This window comes from Musa acuminata, chromosome BXJ2-6, assembly GCF_036884655.1.
Source record: "Musa acuminata AAA Group cultivar baxijiao chromosome BXJ2-6, Cavendish_Baxijiao_AAA, whole genome shotgun sequence".
NCBI lineage: Eukaryota > Viridiplantae > Streptophyta > Magnoliopsida > Zingiberales > Musaceae > Musa > Musa acuminata.
In genome coordinates, this window is record NC_088343.1 from 34305977 (window position 1) to 34325796 (window position 19820).

At 38.4% G+C, this 19820-nt stretch overlaps 3 protein-coding genes and 1 pseudogene across 6 annotated transcripts in view; 1 reads left to right on the forward strand and 3 right to left on the reverse strand.

Annotated features, from left to right (window-relative positions):
• On the forward strand, positions 1–2249 carry LOC103988932 (uncharacterized). 2 transcript variants are annotated; one of them, XM_009407622.3, is made up of 5 exons: positions 1–432; positions 506–606; positions 680–851; positions 933–1052; positions 1126–2249. In XM_009407622.3, exons 1-5 carry the CDS (start codon positions 244–246, stop codon positions 2011–2013), a joined length of 1470 nt encoding a protein of 489 aa, XP_009405897.2. In that variant the 5' UTR covers positions 1–243; the 3' UTR covers positions 2014–2249. The 2 variants fall into 2 exon arrangements, with proteins under 2 accessions (XP_009405897.2, XP_064969719.1); XM_065113647.1 differs by having other exon boundaries at positions 680–1052.
• Positions 2233–4865, reverse strand: LOC103988933 (uncharacterized). Of its 3 annotated transcripts, XM_065113649.1 has the most exons (6): positions 4655–4865; positions 4540–4583; positions 4033–4396; positions 3902–3925; positions 3740–3785; positions 2260–3583 (listed from the first exon to the last, which is right to left on the reverse strand). In XM_065113649.1, the coding sequence occupies exons 3-6, from the start codon at positions 4042–4044 to the stop codon at positions 3369–3371; spliced, it is 297 nt and encodes a 98-aa protein (XP_064969721.1). In that variant the 5' UTR covers positions 4045–4396; positions 4540–4583; positions 4655–4865; the 3' UTR covers positions 2260–3368. The 3 variants fall into 3 exon arrangements, with proteins under 3 accessions (XP_064969722.1, XP_064969721.1, XP_064969720.1); XM_065113650.1 differs by having other exon boundaries at positions 2233–2370; positions 3902–4396; XM_065113648.1 differs by having other exon boundaries at positions 3902–4396.
• Positions 4866–5075: 210 nt separating this feature from the next.
• Positions 5076–10423, reverse strand: LOC135615334 (zinc finger protein VAR3, chloroplastic-like; annotated as a pseudogene).
• Positions 10424–12563: 2140 nt separating this feature from the next.
• Positions 12564–19820, reverse strand: part of LOC135615335 (1,4-alpha-glucan-branching enzyme 2-2, chloroplastic/amyloplastic-like) — a 43382-nt gene continuing 36125 nt past the window's right edge. The window contains exons 17-22 of the mRNA XM_065113651.1: positions 18419–18566; positions 18180–18280; positions 17272–17349; positions 16391–16546; positions 13226–13300; positions 12564–13146 (exon numbers count right to left, since the gene is read on the reverse strand). Of these exons, the coding sequence (XP_064969723.1) occupies positions 13060–13146; positions 13226–13300; positions 16391–16546; positions 17272–17349; positions 18180–18280; positions 18419–18566 (645 nt within the window). The 3' untranslated portion in view covers positions 12564–13059. The remainder of the gene's footprint in view (positions 13147–13225; positions 13301–16390; positions 16547–17271; positions 17350–18179; positions 18281–18418; positions 18567–19820) is intronic.

A 19820-nucleotide genomic window follows, 5' to 3' on the forward strand; every position in this document is an offset into this window, starting at 1 on the left:
CTTATCGCATCCAGTCGAAGCCAGCTTGCAACGCTGCACTCTGCCGCCGACCTCTCACCTTCGCCACCGCGTGATCCCGAAGCCTTCCACCTAAAGCAATCGTTCTTAGTCATCCCATCTCCATTTGCGCCCTTCCACATGAAAAGAGCTTAATCACTGCGTCGTTCATATACTGAGACGCAACCTAGAAGGCCAAAACCGACCCGTCACCTCTTTGGCCAGCCGAGGAGGACAAGCAACGAGATGGGAAGGAAGCTGGACATTCTTCTCGGGAGGACATCGAGGCAGACGTCCAAGCTGAAGACCTTCCTGGGTCTCACCGTCTCCCGCCTCGCCGTCCTCCGCAACCACCGGCAGGTCCGGCGGGACCAGGCGCGCGGCGACGTCGTCCAGCTCCTCCAGCTCGGCCATGTCGACCGCGCCCTCCTCCGAGTACGCAACCAAACACCTGTTCCCTCCCCTCCCCTTTTGATTGCTTTGTAATCGTACACTGCTGTCGTCCCAGGTGGAGCATGTGATCAAGGAGCAGAACATGTTGGATGTGTTCGTGATGATAGAACACTACTGCCATCTTCTCACAGAGAGGGCCCCGCTCCTGGATCGCAAGTGAGTGTTCTCTACATCTCAGCTCGCTGATCAAACCATATTCTTCGTTGAGGTGGTTCTATATGTCCTGCAGGGAGTGCCCGGAGGAGCTGCGGGAGGCGATCTCGAGCCTGGTCTTCGCCGCGTCGAGATGCGCGGAACTGCCGGAGCTCAAGAAGGCCCGTGGCATCTTCTCCTCCAGGTATGGGAAGGAACTCGTGTCTGCTGCTGTCGAGCTGCGAAACAATTGCTGTGTCGATCCTAAGGTAGCTCTGGTTCAAACACTTCGCACTTCTTCAGGTGTTGTACAGTCCCATCTCATCTTGTTGCTTTTGGATCTCCTGCAGATGATTCAGAAACTGTCAACCAGGCAACCAAGCTTGGAAATTAGGCACAGGGTGATAAAGGAGATTGCCGCTGAGATAGGCATCAAGCTGGAATTCTCCGAGTCTTCTGAAACTGCAGAGGTTTGTATTCTTGTTTTGTGTCGAGTGCACAAAATGAAGCGAACTAAAAAAAAAAATGGCACCTTTGATTCAGGGGAATTCGATGGTCAGCCCACCAACTCATCTCAACCTGGAGCAACTTGAATCGGATGATAATCCTGCATTTAGGAGCCATCAGAAGTATGATGATGTGGCCAGTGCAGCACAGGCTGCCTTTGAGTCAGCTGCTTTTGCTGCGGCAGCTGCAAGGGCTGCAGTGGAACTCTGTCGATCGGAGTCCCAAGAAAAAGGCTCTGCTGATGAGAGTAAAGCTGGTAGCCAGAAGAGAAGTGATATCAACGGATCTGAGAGTGTTGAGATTGAGAATTCTGCTGACAGCAAAAACTTTGAGAAGATCCACCATGATCAGAACTCTGGCTCGGATTCAGATGAGGGAATGAAAGCAAAACAGGATGATTTGCTTCACAAGGAAAGAATCAGAGAGAGGTTCGAGATGCAGCTACAGAGATCATCTTCTTCGATCTCAGATGCCAGTGACGAAGATAATGCAGGTTCGAGTGAGCAGCACTCAGCAGTATTCAGAGGAAAGAATATTTTGTTTGATGAAAGTGACAATGAGGAAGAGAAGGATAGGGGTTTAGGAACGAATTTACCATATGCAAGCCATGAAGAACTGAGTCCAGCAGGAAGAATCGGCTATGTTGTCCAAGCACAGCGGCAGTTTGATGCATCCTTGGATGACAGCAAACCTGGCAAGCATCAAATATACTACAGAAGAAATGAAACAAGAAACAGTGAAATGAACAACAATTCATTGCATGAAGAGACGCACAAAGTGGGATCAATATCAGGAACTGAGAGCAATTATTCAACGTATAACAATGCAGAGAAAACTTACCTGGATTCCTCAGGTACAATGCGCCCATTGAATTTGAGTTCTGGAAAAAAACCCATCTCAGTGAGGACCCGAAGAGGACTTTAGGTGCAAGCACTTGGGTTGGAAGGACAAGAAATGAGCTTTAAATAAAATTTAAGTAGTAGGCTCTTTTCTTTGGACAATCTGAGAATGTAAACTCCATCTTTGACTTTGTTTTAGTGGCAACTGAAATCTAGAGTGGGTGTGGATTGTAGAAAAATCAAGCTGAGAGCCTGTGAATTGCAGTAAAATTTTGCTCATGTATGTCATCTTATGCAAAAATAAAAGTGTGATTGGTTGCAGTTACGGCATTTAGTTCTCTACTGGCTGATCTTCATAGGTTTCTTCAGTTAACCTAGTTGTTTTCCGGTTTTACCAAAACACCTCCACAGCACAACTTGGTTTCTCTTTCATTTTGTCAACCTGGAAAATGAAACAGTTTCTGATCTAACTCACATTTGGATATTTCAAGCTATGAGCAACTGTAACAAGAATGTCAGTCTGGTTTGTCTTTCAACTGCAGAACTCAAATTTCTGCAATCAGAATGTGCATATTCAAATTGTGGCACAATCCAGAGCCTTCTGCATGATGTGTTTGACAGGCAACACATGGTAAATAACTGTGTTCAACTGTAAAGTTCAAAATCACTGTTTTTCACAGTTACAGAAAGGAATTGTAGCATTTGTACTTGAAGTCCATTTTGTAATTTTCTATGTATGGTTCATCATTTGTTCAAGGTGTCATTTGATCATGGTCTTGATTGTTTGGTATCATAGAAGATCATGGAGAGGCTTTATATATGATCAGCTAAAACAAGACTCATGCTCATTTATAAAGACCAAAAGATGATGTTTCATAAAGATATAACATTCATAACTATCAAAAAGAACTTGTCAAATGGACAACAACACAAGTAAAATGGTCAAACACAAGGGGCAAAAGAGTTGTATCAAGTCCATCTACGGCACTTGAAGATGTCAATTTCAGTTTTATTCCATACTGGATGGCACCAGTACAGCATACCATTCTGACGAGTGAATCACACTTGAAACTTAGTATATTGCGCATACACATTGCAAGTAAAAAAGTAATTTACTGTTTCTTTTGTTTAATTATAAAATCTCTCACAGAATAAATTTCCTGTGTTTGCATAGAATCCCTCTCTTCCAAGCAATAGTAATCTAAAAGAAAATCCAGGGAGGGCCTCAATCAAGAAAAGGTGTCCCGTGCTCGATAATCTGGTGCGGATGAGTCTCATAATTTTCCTAAATTCAATAATAGCCAAAGATGGTAAGGTATGTCAATAGTAACTGACTTTTTGGATTTGGTCATGGAAAGTATAAGATTTTGACATGTTACTCATTGGCAACTTGCATTTGGGAAAAGATTGGTTGGTCGAAGGCTCAAGCTCTGAAAGAAGCTACACAATTCTTTCATGCAAGGAGCAACTCTGGTGCGAACTCTGAAAGAAGCTAAACTTGACATTGGAACAAGATCCACACTGGTGCGAACTCTCTAAGCCATGAGGAATTGTCCGCTTTGGGTTGGGCCAGTATGGTCTTGCGGCCGACCTGGAAAGAGGTTTCTGTAGGAGGAACCATCCTTCACTGTTCATTAGGCCTTGGTTCTCTGATTCTATAACCAAAATAGGAATCGGTGATACTGATCAGCAGGTTCTCAAGCAAATTGTAAATAAAGAATGTGATCTGTAATATGGCTAATTGCACACTCTAACTCTGATCAAGTGTAGCAGAAACATGAAAAGTTCACCAAGTAGGACAACGAGCATACCCGATGATGGCCGCACGCACATTAATAAATCATCTGAAACGGGGCACTGCATCAACCAACAAGACCCTAAGATCAACCAACCAGAAGTAAAAGAAACGGAAGAAGAGCAATACAACATATAAAATTTCCCAAACGTGAACGTTGATGGAAGCTTTCGCTTACCTCGTCGAGGAAGATGACCGATACCTGCGCAAGTGTAGAAAAATTCATCGAAAATTTTCGCCTTTCCGCAGTAGATGAACGATCGCGAGATAACAAAGTGGAGAAGAGCTGTTGACGAATAGATCGCGTACCTTCAGCGCCATTAGATACGAGCGGCATCTGAAATCTCGTCTTCTTTTTCTGCACCATCTGTCTGTTTCAGTTCCCTCCGAGTGTCTTGGGCCGTGCAATGCGGTGTGGCCCTATGCCGAAGAACACATCGGGCCAACGAAAGCCCTCAGTTGTCGGCTGTTCCAAAATTATGAGTGGGGTTGTTGGCTGATGGTGTCAATTTACCCTCATAAAGAGCCGAGCCACTAGACGGCGACTCGATCGAATCGGAAAGTGACTCGGTCGGGCCGTGGATTGATTGGACCACATGTTCTCCTAAGTTGTTGGCCGATAATTGAAGGAAGAGCAATGGACGGAAGAGACACATGAGCGCAGTGGTCGGTGCTACAAGAGTTGTCAAAGGAAAAATAAGTGGATAGAAGATGACGAAAGACTAAAGAAAATGGGCAATCGGAGAAAAATGAGACAGAGAAAGAAGATATAGGAGACGAGCGAGGGGGAGAAAAAGGTGGAAAAGAAAGACTAACGGAGAAGAAGAGAAGTGATCGGCTCCTTTCGTCTCCCCTTAACCCTGATTTAAAGTTGGCATTAAGCATCTTTAAGAATAAACAATAAAAAAAGGATTAAATGGATGATACTTACATAATATTAACAACTATTTTCAAAATTAGGCAGATTTGATTTGACCGGATCAATCTGTTCGTTTCATTTTTCTTACAAAAGGACCAAACCGCTCTTGATCGGTTGTTGGATCTTTCAAGCAGCAGCGATGGTTGAGGAAAGGGGCACTCACCTCGATCCCAGGAGGGAGTCTCTCGATCATCGTCTCCACTGGTCCGACATGAATGGCTGCCACCTGATAATAACAAGATGCATGAAACCAAGTGAAACATAGCATGGCATAGCATGAGAAACAATTTAGCCAACGACTAAAGTCTGTCGTTCTGCTAGCGGAGACGAGGATAATGTCATGTGGTAATGCAATGGATTTACTCTAATCCTTTTCCTCCTCTTCTCCAGCTTCCAAAATGAGAGGGAAAACAAAAAAAAAAGGTCAAAATACTTTCTACTGGCCAAACCTATATTTGAATTTCAAAATAAATGTAGTGTGAGAGAAAGTTCTCCAAATAATATACTTCTAGCAATAATTTAGATGCGGCACTATCATGATACATACATCGATCAGCCTAATGATAGCTTCGGTTTCTCACAGTGGTAAATCTCTTCTTACCTGGTGTTTCCCTTTTGCTCACTAAAAATTTATTTTCTCCCGATAGGGCAATGTGCCGTCATCATGATCGACGACTTCACCATCATCATCTTCAAATTTTATGGGGTTGTTTTTCTTTGAATCTTTCGGTGACCTCCATGAATGGTCTTCAAGCTGATTGCCTTCATCTACAGGGCGGTCACCATTGCATTTTTTGCACACCCTGTTTCTCCTGAAGTTCAGGTAATAACATCTAAACAAAAACTGTTGGGTCAGCAATTGATGGTAGGTTATTCTCATATAAGAAGAGAGAAATTTGAAAGGCAAAAGGTAAACATCTGGATGGATACAAGAGACTCACAAGGGGCATTCCCACTCTCCTGGATTTAACTCTCTCTTTGGTCGCGCTCCCCGGCAACGAAAGCACTCCCTGTTGCGAGCAAAGTTCATAAACTCACACCTGCCAGCCCGCATAAGAATTTGTCGAATTGTGTCAGTATGTCACAATGCTGATCCAGTTAAAAGAAAGGGAAACAAAACTTCAAAAGGACTATTACTCTGGACAAGTCCAATCTCCTACTTTCATTTCAGCACTGCCCAAGTGTACTTTCTTTGGCCCATCTTCTTTGCACTCCAGACAGCGAAGATTTCGAGCGAAATTGAGGAAGTTGCAGCTGCATGAGAGAGATGCATCAGAACTTTTCAGATCGATTTGCTTATTAACAAATTCGGATGGAATATTCTAAAGAACTCATTTTGTTGTTGCAACATCACATTGTACCAATAACAGAATGCTTATCAGCAACAGAATGAACGATACCTATTACACTATTTTGAAACCAATACACGAACGCTTGCCCTCCATTTAAAAATGTAAGGCTACATCCTCCAAAAGTTCCAAGAGTCATCATATCCTTTCTCACTAATGTTGTTGGAGTCAGCTGGCAAAACATGACAGGACTGGGGAACAGAAAACAAACTGGACATGAATTTACAAGGTCTGGTTGAGCATATGAGCTATGGATAAGTCAATCAATACTTTTTTTCCCTAAAAAAATTACGAAGAAGTCAACCAACCTAAAGAAGAAGTCATAATGTTCCAACTATATGGATCTTTTCCCATGAACTCTGGAAAGCAATATTCCTGGTTAAGTAAGAGAAGTCAACCAGCCAGGTCCAATTAAAGAGGTTAGTTCACTTTGTGGTCTTGACTAAAATGAGAGTGCTCATTTCACTGAGTCAGCGTTGACATGATTATTTAATATACCCTTTGCTATGCCAGGTAGTGATTCTTTTCAGAATAGTAGCAGTAATTAGTGGAAATAACTATATGCTACAACTGCAAACCCACTTTTGAAATTCCAACGCTGCCCTCCGTGCTCTCACAAGCCTTCCTCTATGGAAAATCGCCACTATCTTAAAAAATCTTTATTACACATAGCATAGTGACATTTTATTGGTTCTTCATTTTGTGGAAAAGCCTCTAATATTTATCACACTATCCTTTGTTAATACCATACAATCTTGTCTGTTCTGGTCACCTTGTCTGCTCAACAAGATGAAACACAAAACTCCGAACAGTGGTTACTTTTATGAAGGTAAATAGACAACACAAAGCAAAAAAGGTAATGCACCCGAATCAACTTCTTGCTTAGAACACCACAGATATCTGCTAACTACACTCCTGTCAGACACCTAAATAACCAGGATTTCAATGGCCAGTTCAATCAAAACTAAATTAAGATCAAATATGACATCAAAGATGTAAGAGTTTTCAGTACGACGAACTTACTTTGGACACAGCCAGTCACCTCTCTTCATTTCAACATTAGATGCTCTGCTATCCTTACCGCTTCTGACCTTCTGAGATGGTTCTTTTGGACTAGGAGACTTCATTACAGGCCCGGGTACAGTTGGATCGATGATTGTATCACTGAGCTTAATTAGCTCAGAGAGTAAATTTCGAGCAGATTTTTGAACTTGCTCTTTGACAGCAGAATTTGCCCCCCCAGAAAGCTGCTTCAGATTTACTGCATAGCTCAACAAAATACGCATTATATCCACTGTGCGGGGTCCCTCATCTTCCTTTGGTATTATGTATGCCTTGTCACATGCTCCTCTTAGATTGCAGGCACCGCAAACCTGAATTTCAAATGACATTTGTATCAAAACCATGTTACTTCAGTTGGACTAGTAAATGGTTTGGTATCTAGTCTTATTTCTTGACTAAATATAATTTAAATTCTGCATTCATCATCAAACATTAATACTTCAGCAAAGGTTGGTCAACAATAGATATCTTTCCAAATTTCATCCCTCATTAGATTTTCTGAATTACTGCAGTGACTGTGTCGATAGATAGACATACATCTCCTTCATCAAGCTGCAGATAAGCTCTCAACCTTTTTGCTGAGTTGACAGCTTTCCGGAACACATTAGGGCACCCATACTCAACAACAGCCTGAATATCTTCTCTGGGAAGAGAGCTGCACCATTAAGTGATCAAACAAAACTTAGAAAAAAAAAAACATCAACATGAAATTGCATTTGATCTTATTGTAAGTTCAGCATAAAAAGATCTTTAGTAGTTAAAAGCCATAAACACACAAAGGCACACCTTGGAAATGCAATATGCTTATCCAATTTTAAAAATTTATCGGCACAAGTGCAATCAAGTATGAGCATGATACTTCCAAAAGGAGACCAATCAGCATGGGATTTGTGAGCCTGCAGAAGCTCTCTGCAAGAGCCCACAAATATTGTTACACCCTCACAATGGCATGAAACCTGTTTATTGTGCCTATCTAGAAGGTGCTAGGCACGTTCTTATCACACTTTGTATGTATATTATTATTGCAACTACACAATCAAAGGACTAAATTACACCGTGTACCAGTACAGCATATGATGCAGGATACACCAGAGATGGTCTGCAGTGCACAAAAGTGAGAGGAAGGGACCAACAAGTTTGATGATAAATCATAAGTCTTTAGCTATCCTATCAGTGTTTATGAAAACAAAACACACATGTATGTTAAGATCATACCAGCCAAGATATGAAAAAAAACCTGTTGTTGTTTATTAGGAAGTGGGAAAGATAATGGTTACAGTGGTCAGAAGAAGCCTTCTTATACTTAATTTCGGACCTTCCAATCCAAGTAAGAATTCTATTCTTTATGCTGATACAAAATGTGTGAGTTCAGTAGATAAACATGTGAATTAAGTTTAATGAGAAAGAGAACTGCCTGTATCTACCCTTTAATCTGTTAGATCTTATTCTATAAAGCATGGTTCGCTTTATTAGTCCGCACTGATGTACCAACCGACTGTCGATACAGTATGTACATACATACCGACACATGGTATGATAGGGCATACCGATAGATCAGTATATACTGCACATACCGATCTCCTATTAGACTGATATGTATCATCCGTACCGGGCGGTATATCGCGGTACAGCGAATCTTGCTATAAAGTTTCAACAAGAATTCAAAAAGATACCGATCTTAGTCTAAGAAGGCTTTTTGGCATAGACTATTTGGCAATGGGGTGTATTTGTCACTTCATTTCCTACTAAAGTGTCCCTGGTATGATAGGGCATACCGATAGATCAGTATATACTGCACATACCGATCTCCTATCAGACTGATATGTACCATCCGTACCGGGCGGTATATCGCGGTACAGCGAATCTTGCTATAAAGTTTCAACAAGAATTCAAAAAGATACCGATCTCAGTCTAAGAAGGCTTTTTGGCATAGACTATTTGGCAATGGGGTGTATTTGTCACTTCATTTCCTACTAAAGTGTCCCTGGTGAATCCCAACATTGGTCGACTAAGTATACAATCAGTCTTTTCACTCTGTTATCGAATTCAAGAACTTCAAGATATCTCATAGAGCATGATGCAACAAAATCAGAACATCTTATCTTAATTCACAATATTAATGTCAATAGGTAATGGTGGCCTCAACAGGGAGAATGCAGGTTCACACAGAGAGATCAAATGAGAGCAGAACCCAAGAGATACGATAATTTAATTAAGTTCTTGGTAAAATAACTTAAAGCAAACTCGATTATCGTCAAGAAGACGGATGCAATCAATCGGTAGGAAGTTAAATACATGATCAGCACACTAAAGGAAATATTGAGAAGCTATTTACGGATTATGAAAAGCACCAAGATCAAGCTAGGCAGAGGTGCACCAGTTAGTGAATATGGATGGAAGGCTCTTTGCTATCAATAGAAGTGTTATAAGATCTAGTCGATGTATTGCATACCAACTGGAAATATCAACCGATTGAATCATCATTAACAATTCATCTTGTCACTTTATTCCTTTAATAGATTCCTCACTTCTCACATCATTGGTCTAACAACTGAGAGGTTTAGGTTCACTGATTGGAAATTTATAAAGACCAGAAAGAACAACATCTTAAGTATTAATTCTCTCCTACAAGTCAGTAAGAACCAATTCCCAATCGATGACCAAATCATAACTCATATTTTAACCAACAAAATCATGGCCTTGATATTAAGCACAAGTACGAGAAATTACAATAGAAAATCAACAAACAATATCACACACCAAAATCACATTCATATTCAACTCGTAGATACTCAAGATTATGCTATTCATCAATATCCAAGCTAGCTGTTTAGGGAAACGGGGAAAAGAAGGATTCTACTGTTGAAGAAAAGAAAAAGGACCTGAAGATGTCGAACCGCTCGCGAGAGAACTTGAGGCAAGCATTCTTCACGCGGTTGACCTCCACGGACGCGTCATCGTGCTCCGACGACACGCTTGCGCCATCACCCTCCACGCTTCCAGCCGGAATCGTGGAGGTGGGCACCACAAAGTAACCCTTTCCCCTCAACTTGTCGAGGAACCGGTCCCACTCGGGCCACGGATGGGAGGAAGCGGGCGGCTCATCGACGCTCGCAACAGGGCCGTCGGCTGCGATGGCCGCGGCGGAGCAGGTGGCGTGGGATCGTAGGGAGGGGGGTTGCGCGAGGGGGAGGGAGAAAGGGAAGCGGCGGTGGTAGTAGGGGGAGGGGAGGAGAAGAGAAGGGGAGATGGAGCGGGCACCGAACTTGCAACTGCGGATGAAGGGAGAGGAGGTCAGGTGGAGGAGCCGCGACGCGGGAGCCATCATGACACTCCGGCCAAGAGGATAGCGGAAGCGGTGTGTAGGGTTTATGCCACTCTCGTGGGTGACGAGATTTCGTTTTTATTATTTATTATTATTTATTGTTAGGATTTTCGTTTAGCTATCTAATGTAATATATGGGCTATTTATCTAGCCCCTTGAATCACAGGAGTTATTAGCCAGTTAACTGGACATTTGGTATCAGAGTTCAAGTAGGAAAAGACTATCCGTGGATGAAATCAGAGAACTCATCATATGTACTATACTAAGGTTTGATCTGAATTATATTGAGCATTAATGAGGATATCAAACTAATTGAGTAGGGATAGTGTAATACCCCATATTGAAAATGGGGTAATGATTATGATTGACTTATATAAGTTTGATAAGTATATTATATTAATTTTTATTTAAATATTTTGGTATGTGATTTGATGACCAAAATGAAGTTATTCGTCTCATCAGACTTCCCTAAAAAAAATTCTAACTAACTTTTAAGAATTTGTCGTATATGATTTTAATTTCCTATATATGATTTATTTTTTTAAAAAAATTATTATCCCCTCTTTACTATTTATAATCTCATTAAAAAAAATTCATATTCCAAAACTATAATTTGTTCTTCTTTCTCCTCCTCTTAGCCATTAGCCATCATTGTCGATCACTGAAATCCTCAATCCACCATCAAGAAGCCCAAAATGGAGTAAAGGCAGTGTGTCAAAAATGTCAATCTTGATTTTTAAGATTTGAAGGCATAGTTGTTGGATTTGTTTTTTCCTTAGTTCTTAGATCTTGAATCGAAAGTCTTCAAAAAGTTCATCTTTCAGATGAGAACAATGGATTCAAAAGCATACTATTTTCACAAACTCTTATCGAGTGCAAGAATGTAATCTCGGACTTCTATAGATTCAATCAGAAAATATACAAAAATCAACATAAAATATCCATTAAAATGATCCAAAAATATAAACAAAAATATTGGATGTAACATTAACATCATATTTGACTCTCATATGCTAAAAGTTACACACGAAAATAAAATGGAATATGCTTGACCATACATTTTAACTTGAAAAAGTAACAAATTTGACATAAAATACCCATAAAATCATCCTAAAATGTAAAACATATGAAATAAATATTGGTATTATACTTGACTATTTTAGTCAAAATTTTACCTTTGTTTACAGAGAGTTTCTGTCATTACAGATGAAGATAAGTTGAAATACACTCAACTATACATTCAACCTAAAAATACAATAAATTTGACATAAAATGTATTCTAAAATCGAAAAAATATTGAAAAGAATATTAGTGTCATATTTGGCTCAAATGGTGAATGTTTCAAGTGGTTTAGAGATATTTATGTCATCATCCTCGAGAAAAATAAAGGACACTCGATAAATAATACCCATAAAATCATCCTAAAATTTTAAAAAAAGTATTAATATCACATTTGAGTCATATAGTAAAACTTTTAGGTGGTTTGGAGAAACTTCAATAAACAATATATTCAAATTGATAACATGTCAGGTTCAATATAAAATATCCATAAATCATCATAGAACAAAAAAAAAAAAAAGAGTATTAGTATCATATTTGGCGATTATAATGAAAGCTTCAAGTGGTTTGCACCTCATTGCAACCCCCTTGGAACCATCATGAATGATCATTTAAATGTCCTTCGAGATATGGTTCATGAAATATATTTTGATGCACTAGGTTTTCTTGTACTAGTAGTAGCCGTTTCATGTCCATCAGATGCACGTGTAAGAAAGTGGAGCGATTAGAATTTTGGTCTGTGCATCGTATTATTTCTAACAATGCCAATGTCACAACCCCTTTTACATTTTAAATCTAAGAGAGAGAGAGAGAGAGAGAGAGATCTTAGAGTTGTGGCTAATGTGGTCGAGTTGACTAGGATGGAACAGCAGCCGTCGTTGGGAAATTGTAGCTGCAAAAAACCGAGTTGGGATTTGAGGGAAAAAGAATATTTACAGGGTAATAACTCGATAAGCTGCTTCTACGACCACAACTGGGAAAAGTTCCCATTCTAAAGAACATACTTTTGAGATAAAAGTAGTTCGGTTGATTAAACAGATGCAGTAGCAGCAGGTTGTGAATATTGACAGTTAATCTGGCTAACACAATTCGAGCACATGAACAGAGAGCTGATAGGAACAAGAGATTAAAACTAATTGAGAGTCAACCATGCATTCAATCTTGGAGAGCAAATAATTTATTGTAGCTTATTGAACCGCCTACTTGAGCTTTGTACATGTTGAAACCAAAAGTGAAACTGCAATCTAGCAGACAACGGAATCATAGCAGACGGCAAACAAAACAGAACACAAGGATGGCATATACATAATGCCAAGGCATCCGCAACTACTTATTTTAAGCTGACAGAGTCACAAAGCAATAGAGCATACCGATGCTGAGAGAAGGATCTCGGCCAGCCCTACCGTTGAAGTTTTAAATTATCTATCCGAAATGGTGGCTACTTGATAATCAGAATTAGCATGTGATTAGAGCTTCCAATGCAGGCAGAAAATGATCAAAAGCATTAGCTGCAATTGCATTTTTTATTTTTCATTTCAGCAGCTTGGATTTTGAGACCGATGAAACCAACCAGCCTCTCATTTGCCATCTATTGAGCATTTTCGTGACTTTAACAATCGTCATCAGTCCTCAGAAAGAGCATAAACAACTGCGGTTCTACTTGGTGCATACACTGAGAAAGAGAAAGGCCTGTTGTCATACAAACCATCCTGCATGATAACCAGTGATACCGAAGGTCATATCTGAGACATTAGAATTCACCCAAACAGGTCATAAGCAAAGTCTTACAGTGCTGAAGTACTCTGCGGTATGATCAATTCGATTGAATCCCCCAAACAGTTTATCATCAGAATCCAAAACCACCTGAAAAAGAATCAGTACATCAGTACTTGCACCACTCTAAGTAATGAGTCGATCTAACTTTAGGAACAGGGTGAACGGTAGAAGCTTTCATAGATGGCTTATGCCATACAAATGCAACCATGATGAACAATCATGTAGAATATTTGTAAGACCAGCAGACCAAGTTTAAAGAGAAAGTTCATAACATGGCACAAAAAGCTTTCTCATTTTTACTTCTACAAAAATATATACCCATATGGTTGGCAGTTCAAATTGCCAAGGTTAGCCCATAATTTTATCGAACCATGCCAGCACAGAACTCATTGCTGCTAAGGTCCAGTGGTTGTTTCAACATAACTTTTGCCAGGAATGAGGCTTGTGCCAGTCGACATAGGTCTAATGCTGCATCATGCCAGCTGGAGGGTTACCAGCACACTACATGGTAGCCAATTATACTGGTATTGGTAAGGAGAGGCTTAACTTTTAATCAATTAAAGAGGAAAATGGTGCAGTTTAATCATATTTGTCTTCACAACAAGCAATCAATTTAGATGAACCAAAAGGTACAAGTGAATAAACTAAAAGCTAGATACACCATCTTTGTTGAGAACATTAGAGCCAGATTCTAAATGCTGGCCTATTGTTATGCAACAGCAACTGCAGCAGAACTCAGAAAGTAGTGAAATCGAAACTACAGCATATTATTTTACGCCTTGGTTAACTTTTATTGTGGAGTCTTGACCTAACCACATTCTATTTTCTGATTAATCATCCAGCATGCATGAATTAGAAATATTAAAAATTGTGGAATTTATTCTTACTATCGTTTGAGTCAAACTCAAACCCTATTCTATGCAAATTGTTTTAATACACTTCCCTTCAAACTTAGAAGCACATTGTACAGTAGTGTCACTATATCAGCAAAACTTGCTCTAAAATTTTCAATGTATTGACTATTGAGATTAAGTTATTTCAACTGCATTTGCATTATTTCCATAGAATGGTAATTCCCTAGCATGATGAAGTAAAGATAATGGCTGTAAGTTGTAAGCCTTAACAAAAGTTCAAGTTCAGGCTGAAGAGGAAGCTTTTATCCTTTAAGCACTATTGATTTTGTTTATTCTTTTAACAAAATTTTCAACTAAAACCATAAACTTGGCCTCTCCTAAAACTGCTTAAACTTGAGTTCCACGAGCCTGAAAAAGACAAGTGTTGAAAACTTAGTTACATGGTATACCATCATTTGTGGTTATTATTTTTTAACTTATTTTTCTGTCAGGCCACTCAGCAATAGTCAAGTTAATGACACCTAACTACATTATAGACTATATCCCAAGCCAAAAAGGTAAGTGCAAGACTGAGACTCAAATAAAAATCAGAAACATCTGAGAAGCATCAGTAATACAATTAAGGATGTCAACACTAGTAGTGAGATAGATGACTGAATGATACTAATTCCCTAAATTATAAGTAAAAAACTGGATCAGGAATGATTCTTTCAGCATGTGGATGAGCTCCAAAACTGTGTCGACAATGATGCCACTAGTCTGCTTTGTTAGGTCTGAATATTCCATTGACTGAAGTTCATCATTAAGATGTTTAAGGCTCAGTAACTAACCAAAACTTCGAAACTTGAAAGGTCTTTTTGGGTGACAATCTTATCATGTTACCTGGTCAACTATCTGGACAATCTTTTGTTGCTTCCATCTTTTAGACATATTCGACCAGAACAACTTGTTTAAATGTATGTCTCCTTATCAAGTCACAACTTGTCCTTATCACCATCTTGTTCTTGGAAATGTGTCAAGCAGCATCCAGAGCATATTTCAGTTTACTAACCGAGCAAAGTACTTGTTTCCATCACTCTCAGCATATTTAGGTTATTTCAATGAATTCGTATTTCCCATGTATCACCCAATTTAGTCCCACATTAAAAGTGCGCTAAGACTAATAACTAATAACTACTGTTCACTTGATCTAACGAAGTTAACAGATTGTGACAATTTTTTAATGGAAAACATAATATAATGGTAAAACTAGAGAAATGTTCATCGTCCAAATTAACGGGTAAAAGAACATGGATTTCTATGCCTCAGTATGATCATGTTCGGGATGATTTCCATTGTTGCATATTCCTCATCAAAAGTGAAATCTATATATCATCTTATAGGGCTTTTATTTTCAGACTAAGGGTCCACTTGGCAATTTGGATCTGAATCCAACAACTGCTGTATGGATCAAAACGAATTTGATAAGCGCTACTATATCCATACTTAAATCCACACACGATAATTATCAGATAACATATTCTAAAGTGGATTCTTAACTTATAATCAATACACAATTAATTAGAAAGATTGAAGGTCATCCCAGAGATACTATACATGAACCGACCATAAGCAACAATCACATTGATATAATTTTAATTTAAAAATTGTTGTTTTACTTGTCATATTCCAGACTAGAAACTAGTCAAATGCAAGAGTAAAATTAATGAACTTCCTGATGTAATTCAGGATCCATTGATAAGCTTAATTATTTTAGGGTTCCATTGGCAAAGAACCCAGGCAAGTTCCGCACTAGGTAATCAGTTAACTAGGCTCCATTGACACCACAACGTACATATCCTTAAAGGTTGTTTATGCACAAAAAGTCTTGATAGCCTACTGAGACAAAAAATCCAAAATTCTCACTACAAAAGACATTTACATCCCAGAGACACTTCAATAAACCTCAGAAATTAGTGCAGATGTAAATGAATAAACACTTGGCCATCCAAAGCAGTACATAATTTGTTATATACTATAGTTAAGCTACTAATCAGCCTCCAACCACAAATAAAATATGAGAATGGTCCAATTGAAACAGCTGCTATCAATGTAGGGCCACGGAATATGTGTCCCCATATGTAGGCATACCCCTGCATGCAGTGAGAGCTTTTCCAAAGATGAAGCCATGAATGTCAAATTTCACTAATTATGACAACACAGAGTAGCTTCAAATAAGTTGAATTTGAAGCTGAACAAAACCTTATTTAATAAGTAATTTAAGTCTAGATAACAGACAGAAATGTTAGCATAGACAACTAGAAAGCCATCTTGAAAGGTGTACCTTGTATTTTCCAGGCTTTAAGCAACCAACCCGGTAGTCGAAATAGCTGTTAGTCCAATGAAAATTGAAAACAAATACCATGTCACCTCGTTCAAAAACAATAATCTTATCCCGTTCATCTTTCCGTGAAATATATTGGTGGTCTGATGTCATGAACTGCAATAATATTCACTTTAGAGTTAGACATTATTCAGATAATAAAAATGACCTTGCAATGAAGAAAAAGGTGTCATGCAATGATTTTCTGGTGATAATCTGGAAACAGAATGTCAAAAAATCTTCATCGAAGAATTAGTATCTTAGAAATAAAAAGGAATAAGGGATCTAACTTCTCATTGACCAAACAATCAATTACTTTTCGATGCAGATGTAGACAATGCTTCTGCCATTTACATGTTAAATTGTTCAAATTGAAGTTTGTCGAATTATCAAAAAGATATTGTTTCTTTGTGTGCCATTTAATTGATCAGTTACAAATTTGTTGTTCAACTACATAGCACCGTTGAACTTAAGATCAGGGAGCCACAAAAACACTAGTAGATATGTTTGTCTTAATGTCCTTGCAGAATATTCTTTTTCCCTGCAATCATGGCATTTTGAAGCATCACTAATTTGAAATTAGAATATCCATGCATCCATGAAAATATACAAGAAGTTGTTTAATAAAATCATAGTGAGACCTGAAATGGAAAAGCATAAAACAGACTAATTTGAAATATGTCTGACAAATCACATCCTGTAATTTCTTTTACCAATTTCTGAATGATATAAAAATATGGTGAGGAACAAGCTAGTCCATAATTCACAAAATGGTTCCTCCTGGACCATTTAATCAGTTTTGATAAAAACTGTAAAGCTTCCGAGAATAGATTAGTGCATACACCATATTCCTCCTCGAGATGTTGCATTGCTTGATCAAATTCTTGCATTCCCCGATACCTGAGATACTCTGCGTCTCCCTGTTAAAAAGCAATGGATGTTAAGTGTGATGATAAGCAGCTTATGAAGATATTATATTAGCATTGCATCCCAATAAAAATCATATTTGTAGAACCTAAATGAAAATGTTAGTAAATAAAAGTGAATTTGGGTAAATCTAATATACCTGTGGAGTCTAGACAACCTATCAAGATGCAGCTAATGCTCAAAGTAAATTCAGAACAGGAAATAGAATTATCTTCCATAAGCAGAAAATACCTACCTCTGATGTACATTGGCATGTCAGCGTCCTAACATATGGAGAAACCTTCAGAAGCATCCATGAACTTACATTTACGGTACAACTTTAAGTATATACAAGGACCTTCTGATAAATTTCTTCAGATTAATGACATGGCAGTTTATAGATTGTAAGCAGATTTGTGTAGTCCTGCATGCTTTTTCTTGCCAAGTTCATGAAGGTAACATCAGCTTAATATGAGTGGTGGCCACTATATATTTGAGAAATATTCTCAAAGCAAAAAATGTATCAGAACAAAATTGGTTTGTCCTGATAAAATACAAGTAGGTGAAAAATAAATAAGACTTGATATTTCTATTAATGATGTTGAGAGTAGTCAACAATAGATTGATATACACATGGTAGTATTTCTAATTATGCTTCAAGTATATAAAAATAATGGACTGCCTAATCTGTACCAAATGATTGTTAGCTATGTTGTGATTTCCAACAAAATGACCTGTCATGGTTTAACACCTTTACATTACTAATGCAATTTCAGGTGTCATATCACAAGAAATGAAAAACCAAGAGTAGAAATAAAAACTAAACATCATCTTCTTAACTTACTAGATCAAATCTACGACGGCACTTATCGTAACTGTAATTGTTCCCTGGAATCACCTTCCCGTTTGGAAGTCGTTGATCTCCTCTTGGAAAATCTATCCATTCTGCAATGTACAATAAATTAAATTGAAGAAAAAAAACCATGTCAATCAGTGAGTGCACCTGAAATTTCTAAGCAATCGATATAAGATACCAGTGAAGTTGAAATCATAAAATGATTCAAACAATGTAGCATATTTTACCTGGATGCCCAAATTCATTTCCCATAAAGTTTAGATATCCTTCACCACCTAAACCCATTGTGATTAATCTAATCATTTTGTGCAGAGCTATTCCACGATCTATCCTGGGAGTTGACGGTAAATCCAGTGCCATAAAATCATACATATCCTACATAAGTGATAGTCAGACAACATAGTCTGTGAAATGAAATGCCAATGTAGTTCATTTTTAGCCGTCAAAGATAAATTCAAAACTTTCTTCTGCTGTTCATCAATTAATGACTTATAGTGAAGAAAACATGCATGCAGTGACAAGTATAAAGCAGAATAAAGATGAAATCAACCATGACCAGCACAATTGAATATGAAAAGCATAATGAAGATATCAAAACTGTGGCAAGAAAATATCATATGATCTTTGTACTTTACATAATCTGTTAATATCCTTTTGTATCTTCTTTTGACTTCAGCACAAGATATTGCTTGATTATATTCGATGATAGTATAGTGCATTTAGAGTATCAATGGATCAGTTTCAAGTGATGAGTACATTAAAAATAAAATTGGATATCCTGATAAATTTTTTACCAAAGTTATATGGATCACCTAAACTTCAGCCATGCTTCATGGGTTAATCACACAATGTTGTGGACTCATATAATAAGCAATGTTTTTTTTATTTTCAAAATTAAGGACTGCCCAATGAATGAAGCTCCTCCCAGTGCAGCACTCAGACTTAGTCAACATACACAGATATTAGAAAATAGAAGTAACAGGATGTTTGAGACTGAAATTATTACTATGAAGGGGAGCTAGGCATACACTTAACATTAAAGAGTTTAGCTAATATGAGAAACCAAAGCTATGAACAGATTTCCTTTACCATCTCTATCATCACTGTGAAAGCCAGAATCAGCTTAGACAACAACCCATAAGTATGAAATCAACTTTTGATGACAAACTGAAGCTACAAATCAAGGACTGTCGTAACATCCAAAACAGTAAGAAATGAGTCGTACGTACTCGTCTGGGCGTAGACCCGCATGCAGACCGCTTTTGTTTCATGTGGTCCAGTCCAATTCAATATAAAAAAGAACCTACGGCTTAAACGGCGATTTGCGAGCCCTCTTCTTGCCACTAACACTGTCACTATCGTTCGTCATCTCGTCCTCCTCTTCCTTCTTCTTATCCATTGCTTCCTCTTCTTCCTTCTTCCTCTTCCTCCACCGCCTCTCCTATTTTCTTCCTCTTCCTCCTTCCTCCTCCTCTTCTTCCTTCTCCTCTTCCTCATCCACCGTGTCTTCCTCTTCTCCTTCTTCATCTAAGAAACACTGTTATGTACTGGTGTACTGTGTCAGTATATCAGTAACGACTTTTATGTACCTGTCCGACCAGATCACTGAAATGGGTCCACTGGTCCAAT

Bases quoted from the DNA above. Each gene is read 5' to 3' on its own strand.
- LOC103988932 (XM_065113647.1), top strand. From the start codon at position 244: ATGGGAAGGAAGCTGGACATTCTTCTCGGGAGGACATCGAGGCAGACG. The intron at 433-505 runs GTACGCAACCAA...CTGTCGTCCCAG, and splicing joins TCGACCGCGCCCTCCTCCGA to GTGGAGCATGTGATCAAGGA. The intron at 1,053-1,125 runs GTTTGTATTCTT...CCTTTGATTCAG, and splicing joins AGTCTTCTGAAACTGCAGAG to GGGAATTCGATGGTCAGCCC.
- LOC103988933 (XM_065113648.1), bottom strand. From the start codon at position 4,090: ATGGTGCAGAAAAAGAAGACGAGATTTCAGATGCCGCTCGTATCTAAT. The intron at 3,786-3,901 runs GTAAGCGAAAGC...TGGTTGATGCAG, and splicing joins CGGTCATCTTCCTCGACGAG to TGCCCCGTTTCAGATGATTT. The intron at 3,584-3,739 runs GTATGCTCGTTG...TTTTGGTTATAG, and splicing joins GTGCGTGCGGCCATCATCGG to AATCAGAGAACCAAGGCCTA.